At 33.7% G+C, this 17,607-nt stretch overlaps 1 protein-coding gene across 1 annotated transcript in view; it reads left to right on the top strand.

Annotated features, from left to right (window-relative positions):
- The window catches only part of LOC149418033 (soluble guanylate cyclase 89Da-like), a 215,621-nt gene that overhangs the window by 138,992 nt on the left and 59,022 nt on the right, over nucleotides 1-17,607 (top strand). The window contains exon 2 of the mRNA XM_089639623.1: nucleotides 9,864-9,941. Within this exon, the coding sequence (XP_089495749.1) occupies nucleotides 9,864-9,941 (78 nt within the window). The remainder of the gene's footprint in view (nucleotides 1-9,863; nucleotides 9,942-17,607) is intronic.

Genomic DNA, 17,607 nt, shown 5'->3' with positions numbered 1-17,607 from the left:
CCAATCGTCGCTGAGGGTGCCGTTTAAGGCTTCATTCTTCAGGCAATATTGACGTAGATCACTGAATAGATTATTTCTAGAAGTGTGATCTATACACAGATGAAAGAAAACGGATGTCTCCAATTTGCATAAGACCTATTGAATCCTGGGACCCATACAAGCAAACGATATTATTTGTTATCTACCAAAAAAGGAATTCGATTTTCGAAAAATTTTCGTAAAGACAAATTGAACTTACTTAGAGTACACAATACAGAGACAGGCTCATAACATACTTCTATCTGCTTTTATTTATTTATTTATTTATTTTTATTTTTTATTATGTAATAATTAAACAGTTTACAATGTATAATAATATTTGCTAACAATAATGATATATAAAAATTAGTTTTCAAAATTTTTTTTGAATTCTTTTGATGTTTCTCCTTTATGGAAGCAGACGCTTGTGTTTAAAAGAGATGCTGAGTATCGAGATGAACATTATTTATATAAATATCCTTATTAATAATTTAAGGAGTTAAGAATATTAAAAATATAAGTGTATATCAACAATGTACAATTTAACGTTTTATGACGTTACATTATTTAATTGACGAATTTCGTTATTTTGATTTTTTACATTGAAATGATCTTCGGTGATAATATTTTTAGAGATAGTCATAGTAGTAAATGTGGAAAATAAAGTAAAACCTCTTAGGGTTATTTTATTAATGATTGAAATCGGGAATTTATCGGATGGAAATTGAATGGATGCTTAGCATTCTACCAATTAGGAAGTAGTATTTTTAAAATTACAGATGAAATCAATACTTCTACATAATACGCAGCAATTGAGATACTGCGGTCGGGAGCGTCAATACTGTAGAAATTGGGGTAGCAGTGCAAAAAAACTTGGTTCCTTTGTCTGCTAGTTCCTCCGCCTGCACAGATTGTTTGGTAAAGCTGTACTACATTTATATACGCTTCGCAATGGTCTTTTTAGGCATTTCTAGGTGTTCTATGCTCTATATTAATATCCATAATGTTAAGAACACTAATGTAAATATTAAATTAAAATTATTTTAATAATATAATTGTACAATTTATTACGAGTTCCTGGGATCTATTTTATTTTATTATTTACAAAGAACTTCAAAAAACATACTGATTATGGCCAGAAAGTGACAAATAACAAAATAATTAAATAATTTGGTAATTTGAAAAGTACGGCAAGCTAGGTTGAATAAACTCATTTTCTTAGAGCTTATTTTGACTAACCCTATCGACCAACTAAGACACTAATCTCCTTAATTGTATCTCCCATTGATATCTCTCCTACAGCAAGCTCCAAAGGTTGAATAAACTTTTTTAGTTAGAGCTTATTTTGACTAACCCTATCGACCAACTAAGACAGTTATCTCCTTAAACCAATAGAATGAATCGTATCAGCCACACAGATTTTGTTATTTCCATTTACTAAAATTGTAGTTAGTTTTGAAAATGATGGCACCTCAGTGAACATAATATAGAATTAATATAAACATTCGTGGTATCTTGTGTAAGTCGTGGACTGGTTTTCTGGCCGGAAAAGTTATTTAATCAATTCCACAAAGCAGTCCAATCTAAAAGTTTATCCTCTCATTTCGGAACAATCGTTATGGACAAAAAGCTTCTACAATATATTGGCTGTTCAAGATTACTTTAATTCGAAGATCCTTTTCTAGAGGATCAAAGAGAGGAAAGGAGAACAATATTAACAGGCCAATATTTAATCCGCAATATATTTACCTCAAATATTTTCTTTTATGTTTAGAATAAATCATTATTTTAGCACTATTATATTATTTGGGAGGATATTATTACAGAATTTGGGAGGCAAGTTTGGGTATGGCCCCGGGAACCATGTATTGGATAACCAACACTTCTGCCCTAGGTCACCCCAAGTGGCTACATTTAGCAGTGGTGATTTAGCAGGGATGCCCGGTTCAGTGGGTGAGGTGTGATCAGGATACGCTTTCCCACCACCTGCGTGGTGTGCCGGATCGGGAGAGGCTGGTTTGTAGAGACCCTTTGATATCTCCAACTGGTATCTCTTTATATAGCGAGAGGGATTTAATAAATCCCTCAAACTACTTGGTTTCATCACTAGAATCACTTCGGACTTAAAACGTAAATACTCTTAGAACTCTTTACTGCTCCTTGGTTCGCCCCCATCTTGAATATGCTTGTGTTATCTGGTCTCCTTTTTATGTTGTCCACATTCGACGTATTGAATCTGTTTAACATCGGTTCTTAAGAGGGATTGCTAGGAGGCTAGTATTAGAAAAGGGCAAATACTCATATGATGAAATTGAACTAACTCTAAACCCAGAGGCGGATTTGCCCTTAGGCCTATGTAGGCCCGGGCCTAGGGCGGCCAGATATTAGGGGCGGCCAATCGTGACAAAAAAGTCACAGATGATAACAAGAAATTACTTCCTAAATATTGTACGTACGAAATAGCGATATGCAAGAGCGTGTTCACACACAGCACACAGCGCGCCCCGCAGCCGCCCTCAACACACCTATCATGCTCCGTCGCTCGCCCGCTCGCGTATTTCCAATCCCTACCGTGATTCAGTTGCGCTAGTGTGCTAGTAAACCGCGTTAGGTATTGTTATTCATAATAGCGTGTTCACACACATAGCTATAATATGCGTGGGATGGCGTATTTCAGCATATCGCTCGCCATACTTTCCAATTTGGAATGGACCTATATAACCTTACAAAAGCTATAATAAATAAATAAATCAGAAATTATAAAATAATACAATAATAAGGGGGGGAGTGGAGGAACGTAGGAATAGGATTAAGAGGCAAAGGATTTTTATTTCTTTTTAGCATTGTTCTAAAGTAGCCTACGGAGTTCGGATTTGTGACAATTTTCAATAGCTCCGTGTTAAAATAAACGGCTGGCCAAGAAATTTTTTAAAATAATTACAATAAATGTTTTACGAATGGTAGGAAATGTGGTCCATTTTTGGACCGAAATCAATCGCAGAAAAATGAAAGTGGTCCGTTGTCCATTTTTCGACCGAAATCGTTCCAGAGGAACAAACCCGCGTAGGGATTGGGAATACGCACCCGTTCGCGACAGGCGACAGCAGTCAGTGCCGGCAGTTGTCAGTATGCCAGTGTGCGTACAGCAATTGCAGCGAGTTGACGAGCGTTTTTCTAATTTCTTAAAGGTATTCGCGACGCGACGTGTATGTACTGCAATATTAACAAAAATCAAAATATTTTACAGGACGTGGACGATACTTCACGTAAAAAGTGTTATTTCGCATAATTAGATATGGATGGAAAGAAAAGGTTAAGTGGGGCTGAGTATCGCAAGCGAGCTAAAGAAAAAGATAATAAACAACAGGATGTAATTAAAAAAACGCGGAAATTAGACGATTTCTTTGGAAAACCATATGTCATTGATCCAACATGCGACGTTCCAAGTGGTAGCGGTGTTATATCAACTGATGTTTCTTTAGTGTCTTCAAGTGCAGATATTTTTATCGATGTGGCAAGTGGATTACAGGAAGAAGCCAAAGATGTTCCACTAGTACCAGGAGTGCAGCTTTATCCGGACCAGGAACTGTGCGAAATCAGCGACGATCCAGCCAAATGGACAATTGACGAGTTCACGCGTGATTACATTTGTAAGAACGGAGCTAATCAAAACATTCAAAATGATTTTTCAAAGAGTTTGCGAATTTACAAAGATAAGGTGCGACAGTTGTCAGAATATTTATTCGAACGTCAGCTTCTAAATGGCGAAAAAGTTCCGCGAAAGTGGCTAATTTATTCCGAAAGTACTGGACATGTTTTTTGTGGACCTTGTCTTCTTTTTAATGGCGGGGAGAGTCAGTTTGATAGAAAGGAAGGTTTTAATGATTGGAAAAATTCCAATTACCGAGTATCGACCCATGAGAATTCGCCTACTCACAAATTATCTGTACTGCTTATGAAAGAACGAAGCAACACATCAGGTCACATTGACCACGCATTAACAATACAATTAGATGAAGAAATATTTTACTGGAGAAACATTTTGAAACGAGTAGTTGCATGTGTAAAAGCGCTTGCATCACGTGGTTTGTTTTTCAGAGGACACGACGAGAAATTTGGTTCATTTCACAATGGAAATTATATGATGTCATTAGAACTTATCGCTTAGTTCGATCCGTTCTTAGCCAAACACATTACACGCTGTGGGAATCCAGGCTCAGGATATACGAGTTATCTCTCTTCAACAATATGCGAAGAATTCATTCGGCTTATGGGAAACAAAGTTTTGAAGACAATTGTAATGGAAATATTAACAGCGAAATATTTTTCTCTGATTATCGACTCGACGCCGGATATATCTCACGTAGACCAGCTCACTTTTGTAATCAGATATGTCCTGCCTAATGGATCACCTGTAGAACGTTTCCTCATGTTCATTCCAAACACAGGCCATAAATCACAACAAATAACAAATATTGTAACCTCAACTTTAATTGAATTGGAAATCGATATTTCAAACTGCCGAGGGCAATCTTATGACAACGCAGCTAACATGTCAGGCATATACGATATAAAAGTTTGGATACTCCTGGTCAATATGATGGGTACTGAGAAAGGGGCGGCTACATGGTCTGGGGCCTAGGGCGGCCAAGACTGCAAATCCGCCTCTGTCTAAACCTCTCTCCCTTGGAAGTCCGTCGGGAAAGAAATGACCTCATTTGCTTCTTCAAAATTATAAATGGTATTATTGATTCACCTACTCTACTGCAACTCATTCCCTTCAATATCCCCTCGCAAAGACTCAGAAATAATGAACAGCTCTTCCTCAACTATCATTCGACAAATTATGGATATCATTCACCATTGCCCAGAATGTGTAGACTGGTCAACTCAAGTCAAAACCTTAACTTTTTTGGGATAATTCTGAATGATTTTTGCCGGTCGCTAAACAAGTGACGGAATATTATAAGTGTCCCGTGGTCCTGACCCACGGCTTGATTCGACTTGTCACTTTATTTTCTTATATTATACCTGCCTTATGTCTTTGCTTTCATGTATCTTTGTCTACTCCTGTATTTTTCATTTTACTGTATTCGTGTTATTATTTTGTAATTCGGACGATGTCCGTTGATAAATAAATTTGTCCGTCACTCCTGCATGTACCGATTCTTAGAATCTTACCCACCCCTCATACCGTTTTCCTTCCCAGAATGCTTCATTGCTTATTGTCAACTAATAATCTATCTGTCTACAACATAAACGTCAAAACACAATGACATTTGACGCCATTTGCAAAAATTATGGAACATTCGCATTATGACAATATTCTTGCCCCACCTTTTATCTTACGTATATTTAAACCAGTATCAGTTAAGTCAAGTTAATTTGCTGAATTATTATTTTTTTCCTACTTAATTCTAATTATAAAAATGATCTTTCCTAATCTGCTACTATATTTACATTCTTACAACAAGTTAAGTTTTTTTAATTTTAATTCAGGGAAAATACTTAATTAAATTATTAGGTTGGTTTATACTTGTGCAGTTTGCTTGACTCATAGACCTATTATAGATCTCCTCATTATACCAATACATTGTGTTTAATAAAATAGGGTATTTACAATTAACATGTATTACATTATAAATAGTTACATAAACATATTTTGACTGCCGTAATACGAGCATGTGCCCGGTATTGTAGTTGAAAGGCATGTAAAAAACTATGTACCATAACTTATTATCTTATCTACTCGAGCGATTGGTGTCATATATATTATTTAATTAATACCATTCCTCACAATATTCATATGGAAACATAATATGAACCTACTTACTGCGATTTTAAGCCGACAAATCAATCTAGATTTCACAGTTTTTCTCATATTTTTAGGTTCTAATGATTTGGCACATTATGGCGAGCGATCGCTCAAAGCGTTTTTGCAAACTTGTCATATATTGCCAAAAATCGCTCGAGTAGGAATAAAGAAAAAAAAAGTAATGGAGATCTGTGCGGGTGATCTTTTCAACTGCAGTATTATGGACCAGTCTGTTATTGAAACATCAAAGGATGGATGACAAAGAAGCCTTTTTATTAATTTTAATATTATATTTCTAAAATTTACTTGTGAATTTACTGTGCTATTACTAAAAACTATATTCTGTATATTTAACACATGGATACCTTATATGGGTTCATATTGGAGAGACGTTCCAGACGACCTCTGATAATTGAATAAATCAACATTTCCAAGTTTCTCGTGAGTGAAAGCGACTTTCAAAAGCTTTACATGTTCTGATGAATCTTATGGGATTTAGTTGTTCTTTGGTGAATGTGCTCGTCAAATTTAATATTAATTCATCATTTAAATAACACCGACATCTATCATAATAGGTTTAAATAGGAGGTACAAATATAGTAAAACTTTATTTCAATTTATTTTTAATAAATTTCACACAACGGTATCGGGTACCTCAAAACTATGTAACTGACTGTTGACTGTATAGTGTATAATAGGTTTCAAAAATAAATGTATAAAAAACTATAATGTTTATGTATTTTAGACTTAGTTACGAGTATAAATTAAGTTTATTAAAAGTGGCTGTTTTTAATTTGTTTTTTTTTTTATTTTATTTTATTTGATTTTACGTTCAGCTGGGCTTTTATATGGAAGTACAGAATATAATATTATAATATATAGCTATCGAAAATTATACAAATTTTTTTTAAAGCATGAAGTAATGCAAAACTGATAAAACTTATAACAGTAATATAAAATTACAATTCGCTTTAAAACACTAAACAATGCACACACAAGCGGCGATCACTTGTTGCAATTTATTACGTTTTAACGGCGGTTACGGCTGACGTAATAATCAGTCGTTACTGAGCTTGGAACTTTTCGATATGTTAAGTAGAACACAGTTAAGGGTGTATTGTATTCGCACGTGTTGAGGAGGCAGAAGTCGCTCAATGACTCATTGCAAATCTTGACGTAGTACAATCGAGCGCGTATCCAATGGTTTGAACCCTGTATCTGTGGTTGGCTGGATAGCCGAAGGAACCCACCTGTGACCAAACATCGTGACGAAACAGTATGTATTGCAGAAAAATGTTGCATTTTGTCTTGTGTTCCTAGTCGGTACATGGAATTTAATAGTAGCTGCGATGGCAATACTGTCAATTATGTTGTTAATGACTGTGTAATCAGGTCTGAAATTCTCCTGTTAGACATCGTAATTAGACTTGTTTTCTTTATAATATTTTTGTATGATAAATAATATAGGTAGGAAAAGAGAAAGCAAAAAAGCTTATTTCGACAGAAATTTTGCCATGAAAGTTCACATTTAACAGAAAAATGTACCGATATAAAAATATGAAATGAATAATATGTCTTAATGATATTATGTATAATTAATGTTAAGGTATTAAATGTTATCAAAATGTATGAATGATTTTAATTGGTTGTCATGAATAAGCATCGATTTCCGAAATTCCTTTGAACATAATATATTATGTCTTGTGAATATTAAGAACACGTGTCTAGCAAAGTACAGGTAAATCATTTTAAAGAGACACTTACTCGTTGAGTGGTCTACTGAAAGGATAAAAAAAATACGTTAGTGCAAAGGATATAGCTTATTTGTTCGTCCAATTTTTACAGTTAACCCAAAAAGCTATGAGTACGAAAAAAAACTTTACCATATTAATATGGACATAATGATGTGTAAATATATCCAGAATTTAAACGGGTTATTTCTAAAAGTACTAAAAATAGTTATTTTAAATACAATTATTATCCATGTATTGAACGCCCGTAGGGCATTTACAAATATAATGTCGAAAATAATGGGTTAGCTGGAAGAAATAGGATGTAAACTACAAGCTATACCCTTTGTACTCTTTTTGTGCAATAAATATTTTTTTGAATTTTGAAAATACAAGCATTATACAGAAATAACGTACCAGTTCGTACATATATGTACAATAAACAGTTCGTACATATATGTGCACTTTTTTACATTAAGGAGGCCCTAAGGAAAATAATTTGTCATCTTTGGGGATGCTGTGTGGATGGTTTTTTTAAGGAAAGGAAGGAGAGAAAGTTCTGGTAAAGAAAAAGGCATGATGGGTGGATAGGAATCAGTATGTCCAGGGTTACGGACGTACGAATCTATCCCTCCCAAGAAAGACCAGTTGGAAAGGTCAAAGGGTCTCCCCAAAGCAGCACTTAACATTTTACAAACTTTATACAGAAACATATCAGTTATATTCATAACTGATAATAATGTTTGTTTTGATGTAGGGCGGAAAGAGTTTAAACATATCGAAAAGGTCTGTGTAAAACGAGTAATGCTGATGTATAGAAATTATAAGTCATCCTGTTAAAAGCGGGATTGTAAGCTGCTTCCTCATATTTGGTCTTAATAATATATCTGGACGAAATGCAAAAATGTTATGACTTTTACGAACACGTTTTCGGACATCATGACAAATAAATTTTACAAATGTAAAATTCATTCGTTCGTGGCCTAAAACCCCGTTTTAACAGGAATACGAATAATTTGGAGCCATTTTCAATAAAAAAGCAATATTTTTTATCACGAAGTTTTTTTCTATTGACAATACGGTGAAATCGCGCTAGTGGTGAGTGATACATAGTGTTATAGTTGTCGCAGTGGAAAAGTTGTATTATAAGATATTATAAGTAGTATTATTAGGATTTATATGTCTTATACTGATTTATAAATGTGTAAATTCTAACTATACAATTGTAAATGTTCTCCAAAATTCCCTGGAAAGAATCTCAGACTTGTGATGTCCCGAAAGAAACCATTCATCTGTTCTGAATGCAATTACTAATGTTATACAAATTGACCCTGGTAATGAATTACATCTTTGCGATTCTTTCAAGGATAAAGAAACCATCCTGTCACTTCGAATGCAATCAACAATGTTCTTAAAATTTGTTTTGACAGCATCGCCATTCCATTGTAAGAATATTATACACTAAATACACAATTTTGCTCTCCTGAAACAGGAATCCTTCCCAGTTGGATATACAAAGGTTCATTTTGTTTTGTATTGTTTGTAATTTATATATTTTTATATAAAAACTAAATATGTTATATATGCACCGAGTTTGTTTGGGCATTCTATTGGTGTGTACAAATTCATTCAAGCATGTCCTCTTTAAAACAGTTTGCCTGTATATTAATTTATCTCTGCGTTTGTATATTTAACTAATTATAATAAATTACCCCTGTGATGTTTCATCTCATTTACCCACATCTATTAATTTTAACTCAACCGGAAGATTAACCGAAAATGAAGATTAAATATTTAATAACGAAAATCTTGATTGAAAATCAAAATTTTGAGACAAAGAAACAACTTTTCAATTTCTAAATAGATTTAGAGATAGTGGTACACATTTTTGGGGTAGTTCTTAGATAAGGTATTTTGAAAAAAATAGCATGATTAACAATAACAATATAGGGTGACAGATACTTTCAGTATCGCCTTGATGATAGACCACCATTCAGAATTGAAATGTTGCTTAAAATGGCTTTGGCCGTATTTGGCGACCAGATCAATAAATAGCCAGATACTTCCCAGCCTTCCTCTTCCCCATCTCCTTCTCCTCCCTACTACTTTCAGCTATAGTCTTACTAGCTCCAGACTGTTGGGAGCAGTTGGACTCTTGTGCGGTATTCTCATTAAAAAACCTTTACTGCATTGTATATTTTTTTGTAGTATGTAAATAGATTTAAGTTATTTCGTAAATGGTCTTAATCTGATTTGTTCAATTTTAACGCAGGTAATTTATTATTTATTTATTTTTCCAGCTCGAGTACGGCGAGGAAATATGGAAAATGGCGCTGGACGAAGTGGGCTGCAGACACACCGTCTTCAATACACATCAGGTAATTCCATTACACCATTAACTAAAAAAATTCACTTAACCATACAAATAAATCAAAAATGTATATTTATAAAACAATTGGAATTAAGTTGTCTCCTATTTTATGTTTATATATTATATTTCACGAGTTATTGATGACAGTAAAAGCAGTTTTTAGATATCTCCAAAATTGACGAAGTTATGAATTGCAAAGTGAACTCTTGTAAAACGTGTGCAATGGCGTCTCGTAACGTCACACGAGATTTATTTATTTTATTTATTTTTATTAGGTACAATATTTTTTACAATTCAAGTTTTCCAGTAATGTAGGCCTCACTGGGTGGCTTGCCCGTGCTGAGGCCTTCATTTTATAATATGAAATATAAATTACATAATACATTTAATGAGAAAAATTATACATTTAAAATCAAAAATACATAATAATAATACCGAAACTGTGAATTATGAACAATTCAAAAAGTTAATTAAGTCCCTAAAATTGGATAATGATATATTGTACCCCTAATTTTCTTACACTTACTCAATCTGTAAAAAATATATATTAATTTGATTGTCTTTAAAAAAAACTACTTTTCTAAATTTTTCTTGATATATTGTACCCTTAATTTCCTCACGCTTACTTAATCTGTAAAAAGATGAATTATTTTAATTATCTTTAACCTTTTCGTCCCGGAGAAAAAAAAATCACATAAGATCCGAAGGGGGGTCACTAGGGACCCCAATTTGTTTTGCTTATTAAAGGATGTTAATGGCATAATATTGTATAATTTGTATTAGTAATAATTAGGGGGGAGTATATTCAAAGTGTTTCAGAAGTCATTATCAAAATAATTTCATAAATAAAGTCGTAGTTAATATTCTAATGAATTTAGATAATATTGCGCCTTTTTCCATACAAAACAGGGAAGGCGGGCCGATAACGAGCATAACTCCTCGATTCTGAATCTCGACTGGCGATTGGCGATTACAGCGTAGCTAGTTTGTTGCACAGGGTGGTCCGTAAATGATGGATATATTTATAAATATATATTTTTTAAGTTTTAAAAACCTAGCACTACTTAACTAGGTGCGGATGTTATTTCGAACATTATGTGAATATTTAGATGTAAGTGAAGATTATAATTCCTAATTTATTATTTTATATAGTATATTTACATTTAGGGTTAAATCGTAGTGTTTGCCTTACCATAAATAATGGGTTCGTTTGTATGTCGAGGGGTTCGAGATAAAACGAATTTTTGGGAAATAGTGAAAAATAAGGTATTTTTAAAACTTAAACGTGAAGTAAATTATTTTTTACTGTAACCCCAGATATTCCTGTTTTTGATTTTTCTATGTGAAAACACCACAACAGTCCCAACTGCTCCTAATCATCTGGAACCAGTGAGACTATGACATTCCCAAATGGGGTATGTTGGAGTAATAAAACTTCTAAATTTTAGGTGTACTTAAGTGATAATATTTCAATTATTAGTAGACCCAAAAGTCACGAGCCGCTACTGTTATGTTGTAAGGCTAAAAGTAGTGGGGAGGGTAAGGAGATGGGAAAGAGGGAGGTGGGGAAATACCTGGCTATTCAGATCTGGTCACCAAACAAGGTCAAAGTCATTTCAAGCAACATTCGAAATGAATTCTGGTCAGTAAATTGTGAAATATCACAAAGTAATCTATTAAATTTTACTTACGCACACCGGGATTTGAACCCGCGACCTCCGGTTTACTAGTCTAGAGCCTTACCCCTCAACAACGGATGCTGTAATATTTATGAAAGAAAAAATATATAATATCAAGTTGCAGGGCGGTAGATGCTTTCAGTATTGCCCTAGTAAAAGACCACCATGTAGAATCCAAAAGTTGCTTTAAATGACTTAAGTCTTTATGGTTATTAGATTTGCATATGCATGTACTTCAACCTTTGTCTTTCCCATATCCTCCCCCTCCCTATCCCAACTAACTTCAGCCTCACAAAATACCCCAATTGGGGATGCCATAATTCCACTGGCTAGGACGGCTCTTGTGCGGTTTTCACACAAATTAATTGAAACGATAGAATTTTCTGATCTAATTTAAAACATTGGTAAATATGCCGTAATAAACTGCAATAAATACATGCCGACTGATTACGTAAATTCTAATATTGTAAGTACAGAATAAATATTTTACAACCCTGAAATAGATATTAATTTATAAACACCATTTCATAAGTGTAAATGTACTGCTTACCAGTCTGAAGATGCCCATAGCAGGGCGAAACTAGTCCGCTTTTACAGAGAATTATTTAACACGAAAATTTAGAGAATTAGCAACTAAAACCCAATATACAATTTAACAGAAGTTTGCGATAGACTTTTTAACCATATAGTACTTAGTTTTTATTCAAGTTCCTTCAAATGACTTAAAAATGTTAACAAAATATGTGTCTCTTTCTGACCGATTTATTTTCCATGTGAGAAACAAAGACAGACCTAATTTTAAAAATGTTTCTAAACATGAGAAATTTACCGGATGTACGCCAGACAGGTCGATCTTAGTCCAGCGAGCGAGCATTTTAGCATCGCAAAAGGAAGTCCCAGAAGTGCAGTGTACGCGACCGGGAGTTAGCCCTTTCCATAAAATGCAACTTTTACGGTCCAATACGCTCGTCTTTTACGCTCGCTGGATCGTTCTCGGTGGAGAGCGGAGAGTGGGGATGGGGACGGGGGAATTTTAGCCGATGCTACGAAGCTGAGGTGCGGGGCAGGGGACAGGAATTTTGCCGGAATTTTGTACAAACTATTTAATATCTAAGAAACTAGAAATACAATATATTTTTTTTAAATGCAGATCGATAACCAAATAGTTTTTTTAGGAATACCTAAATTATAGAGTATGTGGTGTAAAAAACAACTTAGATATAGCATAAAACTCTCGTTAGTGTATGTGTGTTCCCCCCGTCCGGTACGGGAGTGTTAAAAAAACAATTTTCTAATTTGTGTACCTATGTTAATATTATGTTTGTATTTATTTCAAAAGTTTTTGATTATTGTTAAATCATTAGAACTAAATGTAAAGACTCCTCCCATAAACACGAGCTCCTGGAGCTCAACTTATGGAGAAATAGAATAATAATGAACAAATTATTTATAAGTCTGCATATTGTTATCATTTATAATGTTAAATAATAAAAAAAAAAAAAAATAAAAAAAAATAAAATAAAAAAAAAAATAGTACATTGAAAATAATCTTGTGTGTTTGTGAGTGATGTGTGTTTATATTGGTTTTGTGTGTTACGTGTAGGTTTTATTTTTATTTTATGCTATGAAATTTTGGTAATATTGTCTTTTTTGTTCTTTAATCCATTTTGTAATTTTGTGTGTGAATTTATTTTTATTTTCATATGTGGTAGGTTTAGGTAATTCTTCAATATTTTCACATTCAATATGAGCTAGAGCAGTGTTTTTCGTGGGTCGCGAATCCTTACTCGGGGGGTCGCGGCAAAAGGAAAAAAGCGAGGTTCTAACTACAAAAAAACACTATTTCAGTGAGAAAGATGGCCTTGTTTATTTTTCAAAAATAAAAAATTCAAAACAATTCATAATTTTAATGGCATTGCTGTAGTACAACGGGTGGGAGGCGGGTACGGGTACCGCCGCCCAGAAATCATTTTTGGATAACCAATTCCCCTGCTAGGTCACCCAAAGTATTCCGCTACGTTTGGTAACTTAGCAGTGGATGCTCCAGTTCATGAGGTGAGGTTTGTCTAGGTCTTGGCGTAGGATGCGTTTGCCCACTTACTGCGTGGCGGGCCAAATCGGGAGAGACTGGTCGAGGGAGACCATGGATTCATACCTCCGTCACTCCTGGACACTTTAACCTTAGATTCTCATACCTTTTTCCTTCCCAGAATTTCCTCTCATTCCTTTCCATATATCCTAAAATGATAGCTAATATCTTCAGTACATACAATGCGGTGTTTTCCGCGAATTTCCGCTAAGGTAGAATAATCTCTCAGTAAGAAGAAGACATCAGAAGGCGCGGGTTCAATTCCCGTCGGCGGTATTTATTTTTACTCAGGAGATATTTTCAATTTGTATTGATATTACAGTCGACTAATTATTGCTTATAATAATTTATTATCCTTTGTGCTATACATAAAAACTTTCTCTTATAAACATAAGTTTATCATTAAAAAACATTATAAGTCTACTGTTACTAAATTATTATATTTTACTGCGAAATATTGTATTTTACTGCGAAGTCCGTGTATGGCCACCCGACAAAACAAAAAATCTCTAGAATTGAAATCTATTTCAATTTTATTGAAAAGTAATGTTGTCAGTTATATAAGACCTATATATTTTATATATTTGCTCAAGAAATAATTCAAAATGTTGAATTAAGTAAGTAAAAATTGAGCTTAATTCTGGCACACAGACACGCCCATAATACAATTCTATCAGCCAATCTCTTCTATGGCCCTACACGTTTCATCAAAAGGTTGCCGTAAAATAGGGTGACTTTTATCAATTTTCAAAATATTTGTGTCGGAAAATTTTAGCACATGTTTAAACTATCGAAACATATCTAAGAAAATATAACATGGTAAAAAAAAAACATATGATTAATGTCATCTTTAGGAGTAGGCTGCCTTCTATTTACCATTTTTATAAGCTTATTACAACGATTTGAGTTCGAATAAGCAAGTAGTTGTATAGTTATAATATCGATGTATGCAATTTTATTTACAATATAAATTAATTGAAACTATTATAATCATTAAAAAATGTATAAAATTAATATACATTTTTCTCTGTCCGAAAATATCTAAAAAAACATCTTAAACATCGACATTACAACTTGAAACTAACTAATTTGACACTTATTTTCGGAGCGTCATTGTACTCACGTTACCCGAAAAAAATATTTTATAGAAACTAGTAATTTCCGAGTTGTAGCGAGAATTATTATGCAGATATCTACGATGATCTAAGTCACCCCTCGATTCAAAAGTAGCTCCATATTACCGAACATTACAAATTATGTACCTATTTAGTCTGAGTTTGTCACTGTTCTGCGCTGTAACTGTACGCCTTTGGCGTGTGCACGTGACAAGCGACTAATTTGTAGGCACGCCCCTGGAAAACAAAGAGCTTGTTGTAAAAAGCAGATAAAAAAGAAGAAAAACATTTTTTCGGAAACGCATATCTACCAAATTCTATGAAAATGCTTCTTTATAGGGGCAAGTTCCTACTTAATTTTGATACAAAGCTTTTTTAAACTTTTAATCAGTATCATTCAAAGTTTTTTTGAGCAAAAAAAAACTTAACCCAACCTTTTGACATAATCCAAACAGTCATTATTTTTAAATCTGAAATAAGATAGTTACAGGAAATTTTACGTTCACTTCAAATTATATTTCCCAGTGTGCTTATTGAGCTGAAAAATACAATTTTCCTCCTTTGAAAGAATCCGTGCTTCTCAAAATGTTTGAAGAAAAAACACGAGTTCACTTTTGAGCTTTTCCTAAACAAAATATTTAAAAAGTTTAAATTCTAAAGCAGTGTCTTTTTATTAATTTTTTTGGTGCGATTACGCACTGATGCCATGTTGTCAATTTTCGTATTTTTCTCCTATCTAAAATTTTTGTAAAAGAGAAATTACGCTTATAAAGGGGTTCGTAGGTTGGAGATTTTGCTCCTTAAAGCAGTTTTCATAGGCCTGAAACTCTGTTTTTGTCCGAGCTTATAAAAAATAATTATAAAAAAATACTTGATTATTTCAAAGGTCAAGATGTTTTTTACTCGCAGTATTTAATTAAAGCATCTGTAATATTTCTAAGCAATCAAATTTTCAAACCAAAAACTAGTGATTTTGGTTTTGAAAGCCTAAGACAGATTACACTATATGCATAAAGGCTTGTTTGGCAGTATCCTACGCAGATTATATGTTGAGGCGTCATTCTACGCTATTTTATCTTCCTCGGAGTGCGGTTCAGATCATTTGAGGAACTGCCGCGGAATATCATTTATTTGTATGGAATCTGTCACCTTGACAAATGGCAGCCGCGTGGTCACGGCGCTCTATAAAATGATCTGTAACCTCGCCTGGCTAGCAGATCATGGTGTACCTTCGTCGCCACGCCCGCACTTATAACACATCATCTGTCAGGTGTGACAGATCTGTATGGGATTGTATGTCCAGCGATATTTATTTATTTACTAACGGACCAGTCAAGTCTTTGGAGTGTTGATTGAGGAAAAACAAATCATTATTTCTGAGTATACGGGAAGGGATATTGAAAGGGATGAGTGACAACAAAGTAGGTGAGTCAATCATACTGTTAACAATTTTAAGGAGTTATATAAAAATGCTTTGATGCGCGTAGAAGTATATTATTTTTTTATATTATTATTTTCTTATCTGTCGAGAAGAAAAAAAATGTCATCGCATAAAGGGCAGTTTTTTTTTTAAATTTCCCTTTCAAGGTTATGTTTGTAGTATTCAGCGATCTAAATGATGAGTGTCACACAATAGTAATTCCACAAAAGAGAAGTACACAGTGCAATTCAGATAAGCATGTAAATAAAACTCAACATTTTTATGATCAAACAACAACATTTCTGGCAAATCATAAAAAAATAGAAATATTAATAGAAGACGAAGATGAAGAGAGCAACTACATAAGTACGTAATTTGACTAAAACATGGGTGAGATGTTTTTTTACTTCAATTCCAGAATATAAGATATTCATGTTTTGTCTGTCGTAAATAGCTTTTATATTAGCAGTCTTAAAAGTATATTACCTACCAGCGAGTTTTCCCCTCTCGATCCGGAAGAACGGGTTAACCCTTGTGATGTGATATGGCCTAGAGATAAGGGCGTATTCACATACAAAACGATGGGAGCACGCGCCAAGTTTACCCTCAGAACTGTGTGATATTGTTTCGCTGGTTTTCACCGATAAATAAATATACGAACCCTGTGAAAATTCATACGAGAATTTATGAGAATGTGTTGATAAAACAGATACCTTTATATTTTGTACGGAAGAGAAAGATGAAATGTTGCTTTTTAAACAAACAAAACGAATACTTTCATTTTAATTCGTTTGTAGTTGTTCTTGATAGCTCCCTTTAGAAATACACAAGAGTAATGTTTTTTTTTAAACTGACTACTGCATCCCAGGTAGTGACGTGGTAGGGTGTTGAGAAAGGATAGGAGAAGGAGATGGTGAAGTGTAGAGTTGAGAAATACTCTTTTCCATGGACATTTAAATAATTAAAATTAAAACAATTAATAATAATTTAAAGTAACCCTTTCTGTGATTAGTCAATAAATGAATCTGGCAGTATGCAGTCATCGAAAATAAAACCCGCTTACTAATTACTAGTCCTTTTTACAATTTCTTGACCAACTTGTTGCGACAGTGAAATTCCAAGTATTTTCTTCCATTTTTTCCGGATCTGAGATTTGACCCACTTTCCATTCTAGAGTTCTGTCTAACAAAATTAAAAAAGTTATAAAATTATTTTGTGAACAAAAAATTTTCAAACAAAAAATTTTCAAACAAAAAAAAGAAAACAACAATATTACTTACCATAATTAATCAATAAGTATAACATAAATAATCGTTCAGTTAAATTTCTAGAACAGTCCAGAACATTCGAGAGCATTCGAAAGCATTCCA

The sequence above is a fragment of the Hesperophylax consimilis genome, chromosome 14, assembly GCF_061612785.1.
Source record: "Hesperophylax consimilis isolate HC1 chromosome 14, BYU_Hcon_1.0, whole genome shotgun sequence".
Taxonomy (NCBI): Eukaryota; Metazoa; Arthropoda; class Insecta; order Trichoptera; family Limnephilidae; genus Hesperophylax; species Hesperophylax consimilis.
This window is presented reverse-complemented; position numbering and strand designations above follow the sequence as displayed.